Source organism: Chelmon rostratus, chromosome 8 (assembly GCF_017976325.1).
Source record: "Chelmon rostratus isolate fCheRos1 chromosome 8, fCheRos1.pri, whole genome shotgun sequence".
Lineage (NCBI taxonomy): Eukaryota > Metazoa > Chordata > Actinopteri > Chaetodontiformes > Chaetodontidae > Chelmon > Chelmon rostratus.
The window spans coordinates 18438115-18452603 of NC_055665.1; the positions used below are offsets into that span (position 1 = coordinate 18438115).

General features: G+C 45.8%; 1 protein-coding gene across 1 annotated transcript in view; it reads right to left on the reverse strand.

Annotated features, from left to right (window-relative positions):
* Positions 1-14489, reverse strand: part of rspo2 (R-spondin 2) — a 54599-nt gene that overhangs the window by 14681 nt on the left and 25429 nt on the right. The window contains exons 4-5 of the mRNA XM_041943133.1: positions 8067-8210; positions 7581-7769 (exon numbers count right to left, since the gene is read on the reverse strand). Coding sequence (XP_041799067.1) covers positions 7581-7769; positions 8067-8210 — 333 coding nt within the window. The remainder of the gene's footprint in view (positions 1-7580; positions 7770-8066; positions 8211-14489) is intronic.

A 14489-nucleotide genomic window follows, 5' to 3' on the forward strand; every position in this document is an offset into this window, starting at 1 on the left:
GTAGTTAGAAGCGAATGTCCGTCATGTCACAAGTGCAGTCATCAGGTATTTTATGGTATTTTAAGCCCAAAAAAAGCCCCATATATGAGCTGAACTCCACTTCAAAGATCTCAACACAAGCTGTTGCTATCCATCCCTGTAAAGACACAGACCATGTCTCGACTGCTGTAAAAAAAATCACAGCGTGTAACAGCATAAACTGCCCATCAAGGGAACATTCACTGAAGGTGCGCTTTACAGCCCCAACCATGTCATGGGCAATATCAGCCCATATACTGCTCAGCGGGGGGAAATAGCTCCCGTTTGTGGAGCATGAGAACTTGAAAACATTCCACTTCTGTACAGTACGCCCCCCCTCTCCTCCTCCTCCTCCTCCTTCTTCCCCCCTCCAGTTTGCTGCCACTTTGTTTGTTTGCGTACGTCTGTTTTTGATGGGGCTGTTGATGTCGGCCCATATGCCTCGTTTCCTCTGCCAGAAGACGACAACGGAAGCCTGGCAACCAGCGCAGTGTTCCTCCTCTTTGACAAAGTCACGCTGAACTATATGCGCAAGGATATCCAGGTTTTCAAGCTCCCAGAAGATCCCTATAGGTCATGATTTCCTAAAAATATGCAAGTTGTAGTCATGGCTGTGTATAAACATCAACCATTGACAGCCAAGACATCAGATGTTGATGTCATGGCTGTCAATCTATTCAGTGTATTCTACAAAGATATCTATATCCACTAGCTAGGACTCACTGGAAGAGCATTACTACCAATGCGAACTTCACAATAAAGCGAGTGAAACAAATAACAGGACTGCTGTATCTAATGTGTGTACACGAGTCTACAAAAGGCAGTTCAGCAAAACCACAACTCAACTAGGCCAAAGAGTGTGAAAAAAAAACTTCACTCACACCCCTCCTCTTTCTTCCTGCTTGGAAAAGACCAGATGACAATAATGTGGAGTATGGAGCCCCAGTGAGCGCTGCTGACCCCTCCTCTTCCACCTCCCTCCTTCAATCCCTCCACCCCCTGGTCTTTGAAAGGCCTCCACATGTTTATGGCTCATGCCTGTGGTATGACGATGGATTCTCCATATAAAAGCCAGCAGGATCATGGGGTGTTTCAAATATTGCTCTCTGAAGACAGTTGCTGACAAAATGACAGCAGCCATATTTATTTTGGTCAGAGAGCAGGGGCACTTAGTGGGAAGTTAATCAGAGATCCCCCCCCTCCTCCTCCTTCTACCCCCGGCTTCCAGCATCATCCTCTCCCCCCAATAAGGAATGTACCCAGGGCAGAGAAGTCTCAGAGACTACTGGTAATGACTTTCTGCTCCGATGGAAGATTTAACACCGCTAAACTGCACGAGAGGCAGAAAAATAAACCCGAAAGTTTGGTTTGAGAACATCAGCATAAAGCAAGTGTTGATTGTCTGTCCAGACATGAGCTAGATGATCAATTTTCATCTGGTTAGGACGAGATGTGAAACATAAGTGCAGAGACGGGGGGGGAAGAAGGGATAATAATCTATGGCAGAGATTTGTAAATGTGGGATAGCTGAAACATTACTTGTGTTAATTTGCGACTGTGACCACGGCGGTGACCATAACTGCCATGGGCACTGGGATGCTGGGGACCTGGCCAAGCCAATGACAGGTTGATGTGTCTTTCCTCTTCACCCATACACTTATTCACTGCAGCACAGTGCAAAACTTCCAAAATACTTGCAAAATCATCATTATGTTCCTGTTCGCAATTTTTTTTTCGTCTTCACAAGCAGATTTCAGTAGCATTTAATCAAATAAATGATCGATGTAAGCTTGTGCGGTTGGTGGTGGGGTAGTGGGGTGGTGGCCGTGTTGGTGGGGGGGTGGGGGGGGGGGGTGATTTCCCTGTCAGGCACCAAACCAGGCCCTGCGTCCGGAGCCAGGCCATCTATGCTGTCCAAAGGAGGCTGGGTACTTCTGAGGCCCTCTCACCAGCTACTGTGTCAGCCCCTATGGAGCAGCCTTATTAAATGAAGATTAAGCCGTGGCTCCCCCAGTCACAACAGGCAGCGGTGTGAGGCATACATAATCACTATGACAGGGCGGCTGCCAATTAGAGCCCTCCTTCTGTCCTGGGAAAACGCTCCTCACTCCGCTCCCGCTGGCGGGAAGAACTGATCCGGATTGTCCGTGATATTACCCAGGCCAGAGATCGCCGTTAATCACCCGTCATTCCACTGTGGCAGAAATCAGAGCGGGACTTGTCATCTGCGCAACAGCTCTCCCTTACCAAAGTCCTGACTTCCCGTAGAGCAAACCCGGGGAACATTAATTGGAATAATGAGATAAGTACATGAAGGAACAGGAGTGCAAAGCTCTGTTTTCAAGTGCTTTGGGTAGACTTCAGAGTGATGGCGCGAGCACAGCTTGATTATTGTTTGGCTTGGACAAACTGCACCATGAGCTTTTTTTCCTGAGACAAGACGAACACGTTCGATCAATTAGCCTCAAGTTGAAAGCATGCGTCTGTTTTAGACAAAAAAGCTGGCCTAATGGTAGTAAGCTACATCTGACAAAAACACATCCAGAAATGGATGTCGTGTTTCCAAGCCAAACACGGGCCAGACTCAGATGTGATCATGCTGAGTGCGTAACTAAAATGCTCAGAAGTGAATGGCATCTTTCTCCAGAGCTTAAAACTCTTGGCTCAGTGAGTATAAACAACCAAAATTGTGTGTCACACGCTCACATGCACGCACGCGCATTAACTGCGCGCTCGTATGCAAAGACTGCCAGAAACCGGAATTGTTTGGTGTCTCAAACGTTGTGCGTTACAGACGAGGCAGTTGAGCTTCCTCCAGAGCGGATTTGAGGCAATCACCATTGCTCTGTGCATTGGTTTACAGGAGCAGAGACTTTGGAGCAGATGGTTTGCAGACGGTGAGGACCAGGAGGTCCACAGCACTGTGGATTAACCGCAGAACCAGCTTGCTTCAGACAGAACCTGGCGTAAATCCCACCAGCCAACCAAATCCTCATGGGTCTGGTGGATTCAGGGAGGACCTGGGTTCACTTCGGTCCCCTGCAGTACATTGGACGTGCTTGTGGGGTAAATTAAACAACTGCCCGCCTCATGTCCACTGGCCTTAAACACGGACAAGGACCTTGCAGGGACTTTAGACATCACAGTGCGGAGGACTGATGAGGTGGTAAACTGAGTCTTTTTGGGCTTATCCTCCTCAACACTGCAGCTACAGAGCGTTTAACAAAACTTGTTTATCCAGGGTTTCCAATCAATGGCAGAGAGAATAGACCGGGCATCATGGCTGCAAGAGGCAGTTATCACAGTTACGGCATAAACACAAACTGCACACAGAAGTTATGACAGACAGTATTAGTGGTGGCTGGATCCGAGCACTCAGATGACTGATGGGATGGAAGGCTTGGCCTCGGTTGAGCCCTACAGCAGAAAGGGTTTCTCTGGTTACACACTTGGGAGATCAATACTCCCACAAAGGCCTGTAGCTCTCCAAGCACAGGTACATAACCCATTGGCCAAAGATAATCATTATATGTTCCTTCTTTCTTATTCTTCCTCTCTCTGCCTCTGACTGCTTTCCTTCTTTTTCCTTCCATGAGGTCAACGGGGTGGCTGTGACCCTTCGTGGGCTCGTAGAAACAGTCATAGAAGCATTTAGAGTGCGAGTTGTACTGCGTCGTTCTGGAAAACCAGGTCCTGAATATGTTTCTGTTATCAGTTCCAAAAGTTGCTATGAAGCCATGAATTTTTACTGTTCCATAACTTCATATTGTAAAACTTCTGTTCTTGTCTGGGTTTACTTTGGGCTTGGCTGCCTCCTGCACAACTAATACCCATTAAATGAATCTGCTTTTACCTACAAATCAAGCAAGCAGAGCTGCAGAAATGTCACTCTGGCCTGCTACCATAAAGACTTCTGTGCCGTCTGAGAATCTGAAAGCCGATTTGTAAAACTGTTGGAAATTAGCCCGAGTTGCACTGGTGTGTTTGTGTTGGACTTTACTCCCTCTTAAATCTCAAATCAGGGATTACATTAAGAATGGGAGTTTCGAGAGCTTTAACATTTTAAGTTGTTTATTCAACATCTAATGTCACTGGCATGGCAGAAGCAGCTGTTGTTCAAAGATTACAGTAGAGTGGGTGGGCAAGTAGGAAAACAGGCAGATGGATTGATTGGCAATGCAAGGCTGCAGAAAAAAGAAGCGGGAGGAAGAGTAGTCAAACTTGTCACACACATCTGTTTGTAAACCAGTGAATCTGATGACAGGGGCTGCTGGGAAATCTCTGTAGGGAATTCCTTAATGGCATCAATATGGAGCAGCTTCAGTGTTATCACTCTCCTCACCTTTCCTCTCCTCTCCTCCCCTCAGCTCACAAGACGGAGAGAGGGGGGAACCCAGTCTGTCAATGCTGATAGCGCCGAAGCAGCTATTAATAAAGTCTCTTTATTGTTTATAGCCTGTCCAGAGCACCGCCCGGAGGATAGAAGAGCATTTTACCGTCTCAAGGGTACAATGCAAATGCCTGCAGCACATGCCAAACAAGCAGCCATGAGACAAGAGTTCCTTATTCCTCTGGAGACCTTCTAGAACATTTTCCATTAAAGCATTATTTGGAAATTATGCACCAACTTTAAACAGCTGGGGTGAAAATGGTAGAATTTGATTTTCATCTATATTGCACGGAAGGTTTTCTAATCACCTGAAATTTTCGGTAGTAATATGATTAGTAGTAATGGGAGCAGCTTTTCCAAATAAGTAATGGTGCAGTTGTTTAATCTTATTGCCAAAAACAAGCAGGCAGGTCAATCAGTTCAATATGGCAGCAGATGCTTTCAAATTGCTTTCGTAAACTATCTGTTCACTACAGCCTTCCTGCATTATCATATGCATGCACTTCATTTCCATAATCCAGTGCAGAAATATTCCGCAGAGAATACTTCCTCAATATTCCATCCAACCCTGCTGGTGGAAATTTATCAAATTCCCATATAATTTTTTTACCAAAATTGAAAAGATTGCTTAAAATTAGCTTGACAGTTGGATGGAGATAGCCTTTATAACAGTGTACCGCCACATATTTTGTCTGTGCAAGGTCTCCACACAGTCTTTCCCTGCCATTTTTGTGAGTGTGTTATCAGAACACTGCTGGCAAACACCGGCTGAGAACAGCAAATGAATCCCAGCAGTGCAAATGATATACGGTGTTTACACTGATCTGCAACTTGTACGGAACACATCAGACACGGTTTACACAACTCGTCATGTTTGCTGTGAAATTGCCTCTCCTTTTGACATTATCTGGGCTTTGCTTTCTCTGCTTGTGTGTGTTTTACGTGGGGATTAGATCTTTGCCGACACGGGGAAAAGAAGAAGATCATTTGAGCTGTCCTTGTGCGCCGTGGCTAAGCTGGGAGGCAAGGATCCTTCGGTGACATCCAGTGTAATTTAAATACGTAGATATGTAGAAATGCAAGCCAGGGTGATCAGATAAGCATTTCCATAAATAGTGTATACCTACATGCTGTTTCCTTTGTCTCTGTTTAATCCACAGCATCGTCATGGCCTGCAGTTACATAATCCTATGCTTATCCTAAACATCGGTGTCTGGTGTCCAGTGAGAAGAGCTGATAAAAATGTTCATTTTTAGACTAAAGTCTTAAGTTACAGGTGATCACTATAATATAAGCACTTCTCTCTCTCTCTCTCTCTCTCTCTCTCTCTCTCTCTTTCTATATATTCTTGTGATTATAAAATCCATACGTTGAGGTCAGTTTTTCGAAAGCTGTTTAAAGATCATATTTACTGGGGATCTATGGCAAGCATAGTTCTTGAAATTTGTATTAATTTAAACGGTCGCCTGGGAAGGTGTTTCATGATGAGGCCAGACTGCAGCACTTTTTTGAACCTCCACTTCCTCGTCATCTGCATTTCAGAAGGTGGCCTCTCCTCCCATTGGACTGTGCTTTATTATCAGTCACGGGAAGTGATTATTTTACAATGCCAGTCGGTCGAGCTCCCATGCGACGGCGCTGGATCTCACTTCAGTGGCTTATATTTTTACGTTGTATTTATTTGAACTGAAGAGTGTTGCGTTTCACTGGTTTTTGCCAAGTGGGGATTTTTCACTAGCGGTCGAGAGGTGGGGAATGAGGAACACATGCCGAAGTCTGAAATTTACCTTTATTAAACGGGCCACCGTGGCACTTCACAAGCCCAGAGAGTCCTAAGATGCTCATGCAGTGACACTTTTACACACAGCTGAGGCCACTGATCTTCCTCTGAGACCTAACTCAGTCATTGGATCGGGAACTGTACTGAGGTTTGTAACAGCCGCATCACCAGGGAACAGTAGCTTTAAGTAAATGGACATGGGGAGTCTGCTGTCAGTCTCTAAAGGTCTAAAGAAGAATGGCTCTGCTATGCACTCAATTTAGACTTCACAACAATTTCCCATCAGTGACTTCATGCTTGAGATAATTAACGGCAGTAACCATGCACAACAATGCCAAATTTTAATTAAAGAAGGTCATAAAGTTTCTTGGAAAAGGTCAAGCAGGCATGGCAAAGTCATGAAGAGGTGCGTGGGGGTGGGGGAGAATTTCCCCGACAAACAGGACAGGGGCTTAGGAGCTACATGCCCCATGGAATCACAGTTTCCAGCCCAGAGAGCAGCGGCTGCCTTGGTCGTCCTGAAATATGAGAAACTATCAGGGTTTATTTCAAGTTTATTTACTCTTTCACCACTTCACTAAACGATCCTCCCATTCAACACTCCAGGCCAAACATGGAGAAAAATCCTCGAGGTTCTAATATTTTCCTCGTTCTGTTAAACAGTGTTTCTCTTTTTTTGACAGCCTGAATGATATCTGCCACTGTAATTGCTTCCTTATTTGGTGAATTAAATATTTACACTTGGCCTATCCTAATCCAAAGTTTATGAGAGATGTTAAAGTACATTAAGGGAAAAGACATTTATTTTAAAAGCACTGCTAACTGAGGCCATCACCCCAAATGGTGTGTTTGGACCGTCTGAGAGAAATGGTTTACTTTTTGAAAAAAATATTTCCCTTAGCTGTATTCACACACAGAGAAATTCCAGATTTGACTTCTCATTTAATGGCCTGACATACATGCTGTGTGCACCGCAAATATCTCTCAAGCTGACAGGAGGAAACAGAGACGGCCTTTGAGGAAACCTGCAGTTCGTACTTTTAAGAATTCCACTGAGGAGGGGAAGGGAGATGGGAGAGAGCGAGGAAAAATATACCTCAGAAAGAGAGCTGGCTTGAACAAGGCCGCCATGGAAAAATACTGATATTTCATGCACGGAAACACCATTGTGCACCTCAAAAACGCAGACGGTGAAAAAACAAGGCTGAGTGTCAGGTACAAGGGTTACATGAAACAGGTGGTACTCTGAGAGGGGGGAAAGAGTTTTCCTACGGGATAAGTGGGCTGTTTTCTTTAATATTCACCAGAGTGGAGTGAAGTGAACATGGAGTTGGGACTGACAGACAGAGTATCTCTCACACACATCAACGTATGGCTGTACACCATCCTTACCTCTCCTGCAGTGCCTCATGGCCATTTTGCACATCCTGGACTCAGCGATGGTGGGACAGGGTATTGTGTCCTTGGGTGGTTTCTTTACAATGTGCCGCGTCCGGGTCTCCAGACCCCACTTGTAGCCACAGGTTTTGTTTCTCCTGGTGCAGGATCCCCATTCGCTCCACTGGCCCACCTCACAGCCCTCTGCAGAGACACACAGACAAAGTGACGTGCAGTGAAACCACAGCGGAGCGCCATTTAGAGGCAACTCAAAGACCCCAGGTCAAGCTTTAATGCAGGGTGAGGGAGCTTTACTGGGGTGCCATAACCTCCGTGTGTGTGGTCCCAGTTGAACCGTTTGTTTTCCAAGTCCAAGATATGCGGACCAACTGAGAAATTATAGAATACTGTGTACAGGTGAAGAAAGGTGTGAAAGACAAGGTTGTTTACTCTCTCGAAACTTGATTTTCTTTCATTGTTGTACATAGTTGTTTCACATACCTCCACATTCCATGGTGTCCTCCAGCGGGGCAAAGCCCTCGGGGCACTTGTCAAAGCAGCGCCCTTTGTGTAGGTAAAAACCTGACTTGCACTTGGTGCAGAAGTCTTTGCTGAAGCAGGACTCGCAGTTCTCTATTCTGCACCCTGGAGGAAGAAGGAGAGAAAAAGGAGACTCATCAGGGTCTGAGCAGCCCTCTCATCTGGAGTTGATCGAAAGCTAAGGGGTTTGGGGAAGGGGGCTCTCGAGAGGATTATACTGTCTCTGCCGCAAAAAACGCCGTTGATGCCCTGTGAATCATTTCTCTCCAGGGCTCAAGTGTATTTCAGACAGTGTTTTGCCTGACAGAGATTTTTCTTTTATCTTCCTGTTCTTGTTTAGAGTGAGCAAATCAACAGCATGAAAACACAACAGCAGGGATGGTGAGAAATCAAGTCACGCTGACCTCTTTCAACAAAATGCATCAACATCTAACGGTCTGGACACAAACACTCAAGCTCACATGTTTTCAACTAATGGTGTGCTGCAACAGGAAGAACACATCCCATTAGGGCTCTAAATAGTTTCCTTAATACGCTATCTTATCACTGCACATTGTTCCAATCTTTGCATAACTGAGGATTATTTTAAGCTTTTCATTCATGTGTGAATGATGGCTCATGAGCACAACGCTAAGTTTCGGTTAAGATATACAGGGCGGAAGGTGGGTTAGTGAAGGGTGAGGCGTGGGGGACAACAACATTTTGTGCCACCTAGCCAAACAAATGCTGATGCATTTAGTCAGCAAACACAACAGCACACTTATCCTCCCACGCCACACCCTGCCACTGCGCATGTCACACAGCGCCGCGCAAAGAAGTGCACGGCGATGTGTCATCAAGCTCTTACTCTGCAAATAGCACATCAGGCAGGACCAAATTACTACAACCACACCAACAGGGCGACGCACAGGCTCACATGATTAGAAGGAGCCTCCCAGAGATGTCTAATTTATGATGCTCCTCAGATGCTCTATGTGGCCCTAATGCCCAATAGGCTTCCAGTGTGTGGGAACCACAATCTATAACCTGCAGCCACCGTCTCCCCCGGCTTGCGGGGGGCTTCCCAGGTAGGGTGTCATCTGCTACTCTGACTGCATCTCGCACAGGCACGCAACCATGAATTAGCGCGTGTGCACTTCTCGCGTAAACCTGCGTTACTGTGATTTTCCACATGCGAGAGCGACGGAGGCTGAGGATTGCTCTTTTATCTGTGACCCTTGCAGGGCCCGGGGAAGGGAAGGTTCTCACAATCACACCCCTTAATTACACCATCTCCAGCTAACCATCAGGCCTCCTCCACGACATTCCTCCAAAACGAGGGGGTCCCTCCCCGCTTTACTTTGAACCCTAAAGTATGGCCTCTGCCCACTCACTCTGATCTCACGCTTTCCCGACCAGTCTAAACAAACCATGGATACACACACACACACGCACATGCACAAACACACACATACCAATCAGATATGGCTGGAGATAGACCCGCTCTGCGATGAAGCTGTACTCCACATTCTGAAAAATGCAGATACACTGACCAGAAATCACTGATCTCTTTGGTAATTTCCTGTGTTCTCACATCGTTTCCATCTATTCAGTCACATGATATTGTTTAGCTCATCTAGGTATTACTTTTGCTCCATTTTATCTCACATCTCAACATGCTGTATGTCTTGGATCTCTGGAGCTACGCAGTGCTGTAGAGATTTTGGTGTGGAATGTGTGAGTCTAAGGGAGGTATGAATGCATTCTGTTGCTCTTTTTTTTAGCTCTCTGCCTCTCATCCACTTCTTTTCTGGGTGAAACTGAATCAGTCAGGCTTGGGTTTGATACAAGACAAGCCCAATACCGGGAGCAGGCTAATAAATCACCAGGCTAATTGGAAAGCACAAAGCTGTCTTTTAGCCTTCACACTTCCCAGGCCTGTCATCACCTGAGAAACTTTTAGCTCTCAAACAAAAAAAATAAAAGAGCAAGAGGGGGAACAAGAACATCTGGCAGTACTCTCAAGCACTGGGGTTGTTGTGCAATCCTCAGTTATTGACAGTAAATACGAGCAACGCAGATGTGCAAAATATTGCATCCTCGCAGCAGCAGCAGCAGTAGCACTTGACAAGGTTTTTGATTTAAATGTCGCCGTTGGTTTCAATTTCAAGTATGGTAAAAGGCGACGGCTCAGATGCTTGGAAATCTTGTTTTCTAAATAGAAGATAAGTAATAATGTCACTCTGAGAGATGGAGGAGGTGGATGACACATCAATGTGGCTCCATGGGAGTTAGAATGCAGGGAGGCACAGCTGAAGGGTCGGAGGTCATCAGAGAACGAGGTGGGTCGGCAGGGATCACCGTGACAGACATTCATCCCTCTGTCCAGTTATCTGGTAAAAGGCTATCTGCGACGGCGGGGGCTATCTGTGACACTGGAGAAGCTCCTCCACTGATCACTGGCCGAGTCCTGCAGCTCCAGAAACAGATACAGGGGAGCGGGTTCATTCTCCCTGCAGGATTAACCTCTGGACCACCTTTAAAGTCTTCATCTAGGTGCCTCAGGGAGACTAATGAGAAATAATGAGGTCATCAGATCCCATTGAAGGCCCAGTGTTCCTGAGACTTAAACGTATTATCATCATTATCTCCAAGCCTGGATCTGGCTGTGAGGAACATTATGAACACAGGAGGAAAAGCCTTATGTTTCAGCTCTGAGAGGAATTTCAAAAGCTGCCAATGAAGTGACCGAGGTTGCACGATTTGAAGAGATCAGCACTGCACCGTTACACGCATCGCTGCTCTACTTTTATTTTTTTTTGTTGATTTTGCACTTAAGTGTCTTCTGTGGTTTGCATGTCAAGTGCATTTGAAGTTGAGACATGAGTCAGTGAGCGTTACTTGCGATCTAATGGCACATCTGCTGTGGTCTGGATAAGGAACCCACCGATTTTATCACGGACACTCAATGCCTTGTGTCAACTGCTGGTCCTCCACAGGCTGACAGCATCATGTGTAATCACTCTATTCATTTTAATGAATATTCTCTGTGTAAAGATTGATGAGTCTCTCAGGTTCCAGACGGGGTCTTTTACATTATCTGATCTTGGGAGGTGGGTTTGTACCGAGAGTCTCAGCCTCTTTCAGAAAGCTAACCAGACCCGATGTTGCGCAGCAGGAGTGTCCATGTCGTAAAAGGCCTGGCAGTGTGAGGGGGAAAACAGCCCCATTTTTCCATTCTTCGCCTCCAAGCCGAGTCGAACAGCTCTGACCTACTCTCTAGGCCCCGGGTTTGGCTGACATGGAAGCTCTGGCTTGCTCGCTGCCACCCAGCCATGTCGTGTGGAGCTGCGGATGGCAGGAGTTCATGGCAAAGGCCAGAGCTGCCATGTTCGTCCCAACTCTCTCCATGCTGTTTTTTCCACATGGGTGCTCCCCACACGCCGGTGTAGAGCCAGGTGAAGCAGAGGTGGTGTTCCTGTCAATCAGCATCTCCCAGAGAGAGACGGGGATGACAGATGTGTCAGCGGTCCTCCCAGCTTCTTCAATCCAAGGAACACAGTCTGTGATACACCAGGATCCGCTTCTGTATCTGCTCAGCCAGCTCCAGCATACACACAGACAGCTCAGGCTTCAGACAGTGGTCAAGTACAGACAGCTCTTCCACTCACACTGCAGCATGCACAATTACACAGTGTTTTGAGAAAAAAGCCAATTGAACTCCTAACGTCCTGGGAGCAGGGCTTGGTTTGGTGGGTCTATTGTATTGTCTGGCAAATCTGAAAGTGCAGTTAGTAAAGCTGTGATGATTAAATGTCCCTTGGTAAAGCTCAAAGGCCAAAAGCAACTGGTCTTTTTGTTGGTTAGACTGTGCAATGGAAATACCCACAAGCTCAGAATAAGAGCGAGAAAGAGCGAGCTTGAATGAAAGACACAGAGAGGCAGAGCAGGAGCGACAGCTGCCAGCGCTGCCAACGAAAAGTTGCAAAACTCACGTTAGTGCCTTTACACAGCCTTCGTACCCATTAGGCTGAGACCCATCATGTATGGCTCTTATCCATCTCCAACCCAACAAATTCCCATGATGTACTTTTACCTCAAACAATCTTGGAAAATCCAATCCAATCACCCTCTACTTCCTGCCCTAATTTACTGCGACATAGCAGCAACAAATACAACAATGGGATCTGGTAACAGATTCCTGCAGTCCAAGAAGTGCAGTAAGAAAGAAATCGCAACTGACAAAAATTACCTTTGACAGAAGAGCCTCTGTGGCACATGACGCTGGCACTGAATGAGCTGTGATATTTAAACCACACACCGGATATTGGCAATCTCAGGCCTTGATCAGACCGGGTGTCGGTTGGCAGCAAACGCGGCCGGGGTTTCTAAGTGTTTTAAAACCCACTGCAGTGGGGTAAGGCAATTGGGTTGGTGGCTAGAGCTTGTGTATGTGTGTGTAGCAGTGGGGGGTCCATAATACGCCCAGAGGGAGTACGTTTTGAATGTAGCCCTGCTCCCATGCTAACCCTCTCAACACTCTCCCTGTAAAAAGACAGCTCTGACAGTCGCCTTTCAGCTCATAATTCTTCCAGCCGGAGAGCTTGCTTGCGATACAAAATGACAAAATATGCTTTGGCTTAGGAATGTATGTTAAAACCGAGGTATTGTGAAATGTGACTGAGGCGAGAGCATGACTGCACCGCATTCACACAGCTTTGGCTGTAATAAAGCAGCACACTGTACGACCGTTGCTACAAATCTTCCCTGTGGAGCAGTGGGTTGACACCCACAGAAACTGGTGTGGGGCTCTTCTGGGCGGCTGATAAGGAGCCCTGTGGATAACACTGGAGTTACTACACATGGTTTATGGCTCATATCAACTGCCCATTAGCTGCTGAAAGGAGGTCTTGCAAAGCAGGGACCCAGGAACATAATATATGGACACTCAGAAAGGTATTATGCAACAAAAAGGCATTGCAAACGAACCAGCAACAGTACATCTCAGTCATGGTAGTTAACACTGTGGCTCCCATGTCTGGGGACTCTTTGGAATCCAGCTGAAGTGTAGCTGTAAATGGGCCTCCAGTTATGTTACATTGCGGAAAGTATATAGTTCCCATTGTTTTTGGCTCTAATTATGGTGTTATTTTCTCTGCGTCTGGGGAAAAACCCCCAGAACAGTGAGCTTTAAATCTAAATTCATCAAGTGAGGCACAGTTTCTCAAGTAGCCCTGAGAAATTGGTAGGTTATGTATGGCAAAGCCGATAAATTAGGATTCTGAATTACGGTATAGTGGGCTGGAAATGTTGTAACTACAGCATTGAGTGGATCCTCTAAAATTAAAGCCTCTGAAACCAGCCATGAATGCAGATTTCTTTACATGTTTCCAAACTGCACAACTGAAAATGATCCTATTGCTCAATTTTCTTTTGTAATTCATTACAAGAAAGCAAAAAAAAAAATTGTGTCCAGACTTCCTGTTTCTTGTATTTGCTCCCAAAGTCCAAGACGTGCAGGTCAAGTGAAGTAGAAGGTCTACAATATACGGCTACATACTCTAGTTTTCCTTAACCCGGGCAGTCCGCAGAAGAAATTCTTGAATGAGATAAGATCACACAGACAAACTCTCTTGTAATAATAAGCAGCTGCTCTCTAAGTGATTTCAGAGACTGTGTTTAAAAAGCTCATGATAACAGAGACTTAATGCCACGTTCCAGGCCTCTCTGGAAACCAGGAGCCCACAGCAGCTCTGACCATGCCGGCGTAGAACCCTCTCACTGTCATTTGTCCACTGCGCCTTTGAGCTCTTGCATACCAGCTGCCTGTGTCAACGCACAAATAACAGTCGCTGACCCGACGATTAGCTTCCAACCCGGCAAAATATCCGTTTATGGAGGTCTGAAGTGAACTGTTTAGTGAAAATGACATGTGGAGCACAGCTAAGAATGAGGGTCAAATAGGAAACTGGATTAGAGAGCCGTGACTGAAGCAGCGATCACATCAAAGTAGGTCTCGCTCGGAGATCTGATGCTACGTGACAATACAAGATGTTGTTCTATGAGCAGTTGGTAAGGAGAGGGATTCAGATTAACTTGCCACACATCAGGATCGGTTAAAGTCAAAATTCACCCGGCATGGGAATACAGTGGTTAGGATAGCAGGGTTAAAGCAAAAAAAAAAAAAAAAAAAGGCTTTTAACCAGAGAACAAGATGTCCTTCTGTTCTGATTTTCTCTGAGTCATAAAAATAGGCTGTTACTGGTTAAAACTGCTGTAGACGAGATTTTTCTGAAAAACATATCAGCCTAAATGACACAAGAGAGGAAAATGTTATCACATAGATTGACCTTATGCGCTAAAGAGGAATTTTGATGTTTTGCTATTGACGCTGTTTTGCAAATC